We start from the raw sequence: 5,547 nt of genomic DNA on the forward strand, positions 1-5,547 counted from the left end.
AGTATCGGCCTGAAATCAGCCAGATCTCGATCGGACAGTTTGATTGGTTTTTGTTGGACTGGGGACTGCATCGGCACCTATACCTGCCGTTCTAATTCAGTCGTTCGACCCCAGGTCCAAATGACCAAACTAGCCCGATATTGTCCACCCGTAGGTGGAGAAGATCTGCTTGCTGTGTATGGCCACCTTATTGCACACCATAGGGTTAATTTTATCAGCAGCCAATAAGCTTGTCTATATGTTTTTGCTGCATGGGAGGAAACCAAAAACCCAAAGAAGCCAATAAAGACACAAGGAGAATATACAGACGCCTTTCAGATGGCGCCCAATGTGCCATAAGCCCTAACCGAGTTGTACAATGGGAATAAACTAGATTAAATATGGGCCTGGTTTCAAATGCATAAAGTGGCAGCCAGAGGAGAGAAGGGGTTAACCATCCGTGTTATATGAAAGAGTTAAAAGAACCCATTAAAAAAAAAACCAATGGACTGGGCATATTGGGAATGAGCCTGGGCAGCTCTGCAGCTTGTTAATTGCTGTTTTAACTCTTTCTCTACAGATCTGCCTTCCGGAGGAACGGAGGTTACAAAGGCTGAAGTTGGGCGGCTGTGGCTTAGAAGGGGTTAACACATGGAACATAAACGTCTAAAGGGTAAGTGCTACTACAGTTTGCCAGAGCCTGGGTTGTACATAGAAGGAAAGGGCAGCATTAAGAAATACATTGCGCCAAAAAGTCTTTTTTTTTTTTTTTGTCTTGATCCAACAAAAGTTTATAAAAAAAACATAACAATCGTCATTCTTTTATCCTGTAGATGGAGAGAAAGATCGGTAGGTTTGAAAAAAAAAATCAGATAAAAATACCTCCCCCCCGGGGGGGCTGAAACTTGGGGCAAAACCTGACTCGACGGGTGACCAACATTAACATGAGATAGAGACGGTAGTCACGAGGCTAAGAGTACCCCCCCCCGGCCATAGAGCTGCCAGGCAACGTGAGACGGGGAAGGGACACGGATAATTCTAGGCTCTAGAACACTGAGTGGATTCTCTTACAAGACGTCACTGTACGAGGTGCCCGGTACCTGCCAATTACATAATTGTGCTGCAGTGAACTCATTTGGGCGAGAGTCAGTACAAACGAGCGTCTGTGCCAAACGGAGCACAATTCCGCCTCTTATGTAACAGGATTATCCGACAGTATCACCTGGCACCATTACGTGTTCCGTGTCTCCTCCCACCGGAAAAAAAAAAAAAAAGTACCTGGAGACTGAGGAGAAGAGAGGTTTCTGGGCAGATACATAAACCCATGCCAAAGAGACACGCCCGAGCCGTGGCTACCTAGTGGGCTTCCAGATACTGTGAAACTATAACTGGCAACGTACCACCACCTAGGAGGAGAAGAGCCGGACACGGTACAGGTGGAACCACCATGGTATAGTCGCCTCGTGCCAGTGATCGCCCCTCAAGAGACATACTTGCCCTTTAAATAGTCATCAGTTTTCCATACCACCTCTGTCTAGAGCTAGATCTAGAACGCCCTTTTTGTTTAGTATAAAGAACATTCCCACCATTTCATGGCTTGATCTGTTGGATACCCCTGGATAGGGCTAAACATGGCTACATCTTTGGGATACCCATGGCTACATCAATGGGGAAACCATGGCTAACTCTACGGCCGCTACACATTCAGTGATAGATAATCATGAGGCACGTGGTTCCGTGATTCTTTTCAAGGCATAAATAAACGGGTCACAATACCATCCGTATAAAACCCTAATGTTGATACATTTACATCAGAACCTGCTACATAATACGAGGCTTTTTTTTATAGTCGATTCTGGTTTTAGTTTCGGCGTAATGGGGGTACTTTCCAACGGTCAGTTTTCCTTGGAAGGTGGCAAAAGGCCTTCCAAAGGTTCCCGTAGCTCCTCGGTCAGCCCCCTGTCCATGGCAGGTCCAGTTTGGAAGGGAGGTGAAGGGAGTTCAGGTAACAGGGCCGAGGAACAGGCAGCCATCTTCTCCGGAGACAGCACGGAGGACAAACATGGGAATGTGCCTGACGCCTGCCCGGGGATCCCTGGGTACAGTAATGGGATGGGGGTGGCCGCCGCTGCCGCCGCCGCTGCTGGGTAGAGGTATTTCTCCAAACTGCCCTTGTCTAAAAAGGGCATGTAGGCAGCCGCAGCAGCTGCCGAGGGTGAGATGAAATAAAAGGGCAAACAGAAAGGGGCTTGCTGTCCAAAAGGGGCACCCCCGAATGCCATCAGAGAGTTCAGCAGAGCAGCATCTGGTCTGACAGCAGGTTCAGCATTGGGACCCGTCACCCCCCTACCGGGAAACTCCGGCTTAAACCTTTTAGGTGATGGCTCCTCCATTGGCTCTTGTTTGATGGTCAGACTGTTGCCCCCTTGGCTTTTTACCCCGCTGCTACTTTGTCCGTCGGACCTGCCCTCTGCCTTCTCCCCTTCGCCTCCATAGCCGCTGTCAGTGTCCGTGTCGTTCTCATTTAACTCCAGGTTGTGCGTCCTCTGTATGACGGGAACGCAGTTGGTCTGGTTCTCCGCTTTCTGCCCCCCGCGGCCAGGAGAAGCCGAGGAGCCTTTGCCGCCGGGCACGGACTGAAGCAGAAGCTGAGAGCTGGAGAGGATCTGGCTGGACACGGTGTGGAGATGATTCAGGAGCTGGGTGCATCTTTGGTCTCTAGAGGTCCAGCTTTCAAACCGGGACAGGTACTGCAGAACTTCTTTGGCACAGGTCTGGAACCCGGAATGGAAAGCATCCAAATCCGTCTGGATGGGGGACTTAAGGGCGTGCTCCCCTGCGGTGGCAAAAACACAAAGAAAGAAGTGAGTAGAGGACACCTGGATGTCTCTATGAACAGTCTCTTTTGTTATCATATACATGGGTGTCCACCAATGAAAAAGAACATTCAAAAAATATATTTTCTTATTAATTTTGCACATTTTGGACCAGGAATTGGCTTCTCGGGGGACAGTTTGGTGGCTCCATGGGGGGACGGTGCTGGTCACTAAGCGTTCCCCAAGGTTTCTCCCCAACCTGGTGGGTTATTTAAACTGAGATTCCAGTTCAGCTTGAGACTGGTGCTTGTGCCCATAAAGCAGTGGAGGAACAAGTTACCCAACTGTGGCAAAGTGCAAAGCTATTGGCTGAGAGCCAGACGGGCACTGGGGAGACTGAGGGACTGGCTTTTATTGCTCTATAGCTGCTGCGGAACCTCTTCCGTCTTTCACAAGTAGGGGAAAGGCTCGGGGCAGTGACGGGAGGCAAATGAGATATTGCGACACCGACCAGTTCATGAGAGAACTGTTCTACACTACCACATAGGAAACCACGGTGACCCCCCCCCCCAGCCCCAAACTCACCGTTCTGCAAAGCCATAATTTTCTGATGCTGCTGCTCAGTCAGGGACGTCAGACCTTTCAAGTGTTTCAAAGTTAACTCCAAAACGACGGCTTTTTCCAAGTGCCCCAAAGTCTGCGGGGAAAAAAGGAGACAACGGAATTGAGGGGCAACTACGGATCGAACGGGGGGGGGGGGGGGGCTAATTCTATCCGTCAGCCAACGTCCTACAGAGCGGAATCAGGCTTGAATATTTCATGGGCTTTGCCTAGAGGGCTGACTCTCCGCCGCCAAGTGTCCCCCCCCCACCCAACAGAATCCCAGCGCATCGATCGGTGTCCTTAACTGACACGGGGGGGGGGAGATCAATGGTCGTAGTGAAATATTAATGACTATTAATTATACATATGGCAGGCCCGGGGAAGGCAGAAACAAATCTTACTGTCAGTTTGAGATGTTCGGGAAGGAGATCCTTCAGCTGAGCGATACATTCATTAATCCGGTCTCGCCGCTTCTTCTCGATCAGCCGGTGGGGCAGTTTGTAGGTCTCCTGGAGGCAGAAGAAGAAGGGTGGGGGGGTTGGATTAGCGGGGGAGCCTGGGTGGGGGGGGTATATTATATTAAACCCTGCTAAACTGTCGGAGGGTGCTGGGAGTTGCACGGCTATAGGGGCCACAGGTTGGGCACCACTTGCACCCCACTTTTCCTACCTGACATTCCCCAAGATTTTAGTCCCGTTTAAACCCCCCCCCAGGCTGCAAGAGAATTTTAGGAGGTGGGGGGCATATTATATATGTTATATATTGTATTAAACCCTCCTTCAGCAACTGTCGGAGGGTGCTGGGAGTTGCACGGCTATAGGGGCCACAGGTTGGGCACCACTTGCACCCCACTTTTCCTACCTGACATTCCCCAAGATTTTAGTCCCGTTTAAACCCCCCCCCCAGGCTGCAAGATAATTTTAGGAGGTGGGGGGCATATTATATATGTTATATATTGTATTAAACCCTCCTTCAGCAACTGTCGGAGGGTGCTGGGAGTTGCACGGCTATAGGGGCCACAGGTTGGGCACCACTTGCACCCCACTTTTCCTACCTGACATTCCCCAAGATTTTAGTCCCGTTTAAACCCCCCCCCCCAGGCTGCAAGATAATTTTAGGAGGTGGGGGGCATATTATATATGTTATATATTGTATTAAACCCTCCTTCAGCAACTGTCGGAGGGTGCTGGGAGTTGCACGGCTATAGGGGCCACAGGTTGGGCACCACTTGCACCCCACTTTTCCTACCTGACATTCCCCGAGTCCTGTTTAAACCCCTGTGGCTGTCAAACATTTGGGGATTTTAGAAGGGGGAAAGACCAGGGGGCAACTGTTCTTTTACCCCCCCCCCCCAAGAAACTTTGGACTCACCTTGCTCTCATCACGTTTGAGACCTCTCTTGGGTTTGCACAGGAACAGATGGGGGTACTCCATTCTGCAAGGGAAAATGTGAATTAGGAACTGGTCAGATCTTCACAACCACCCCCCCCCCCCCCCACTTGGCAGCTGCCAGTCAGTCCAGCAGGGCACCGTACCCCAGAAAATCCCTGGGTTCCAGCTGCCTGTCCTGCAAGCTGGGGATCCCTTCCTCCATGTGTGGCAGCAGCTGGGGGGGGTATCTGCAGGCTGAGAGGCTGCCGCCCGGGGCACATCCAGACTGTGTGGCTGCGAGTGAGCGGCAGCTGCTGTGTCTGAGCCGAGCTCTGAGCGCACTGAGCCAACTGCTCCTGTGTGAGGGGGAAGATGGCTGCGAGGAGTCATATGGGCAGCTCTGAGGGGCCCCCTGTTGGGGACAGGCGGTACTGCAGCTGCTTCCCCAAGGGGTCTCTCCTCCTAATGTTGAGTCTGGATACCGGGGAGACAACCAATGTCTTGCCTGAAGCCTTAGGCACAACCTTCCACCCTGCTGAGGGGGATTGTAAGCTCATAGGACAAGGAGACAATGCTCTATATTGTACAACTTCTACATGATTAAAGAGTATTATGATATTGTAGAGTGTAAGCTCTTGTGGGCAGGGCTCTCTTCACCTCTTTATATGTTACTCTGTATGCCCAATGTATGTAACCCACTTATTGTACAGCGCTGCAGGGTATGTTGGTGCTTTATAAATAAATATTAATAATAATAATAATGATGATATCAGATGTG

General features: G+C 50.6%; 1 protein-coding gene across 1 annotated transcript; it reads right to left on the reverse strand.

The window, feature by feature from the left end:
• Positions 1–736: 736 nt before the first annotated feature.
• bhlhe41 (basic helix-loop-helix family member e41) lies at positions 737–5,095 on the reverse strand. The gene is made up of 5 exons (NM_001032333.1): positions 4,934–5,095; positions 4,770–4,833; positions 3,800–3,907; positions 3,381–3,492; positions 737–2,815 (listed from the first exon to the last, which is right to left on the reverse strand). Exons 1-5 carry the CDS (start codon positions 4,990–4,992, stop codon positions 1,875–1,877), a joined length of 1,284 nt encoding a protein of 427 aa, NP_001027504.1. The 5' UTR covers positions 4,993–5,095; the 3' UTR covers positions 737–1,874.
• Between the last annotated feature and the right edge of the window lie 452 nt (positions 5,096–5,547).

This window comes from Xenopus tropicalis, chromosome 3, assembly GCF_000004195.4.
Source record: "Xenopus tropicalis strain Nigerian chromosome 3, UCB_Xtro_10.0, whole genome shotgun sequence".
Taxonomy (NCBI): domain Eukaryota; kingdom Metazoa; phylum Chordata; class Amphibia; order Anura; family Pipidae; genus Xenopus; species Xenopus tropicalis.

What these genes read in the sequence shown, in the direction of transcription:
- bhlhe41 (NM_001032333.1), bottom strand. Translation starts at nt 4,992, where the DNA reads ATGGAGGAAGGGATCCCCAGCTTGCAGGACAGGCAGCTGGAACCCAGG. An exon ending in GAACCCAGGGATTTTCTGGG is followed by an intron (nt 4,834 to 4,933) that starts GTACGGTGCCCT and finishes TTTCCCTTGCAG; the next exon opens with AATGGAGTACCCCCATCTGT. An exon ending in TCAAACGTGATGAGAGCAAG is followed by an intron (nt 3,908 to 4,769) that starts GTGAGTCCAAAG and finishes TTCTGCCTCCAG; the next exon opens with GAGACCTACAAACTGCCCCA.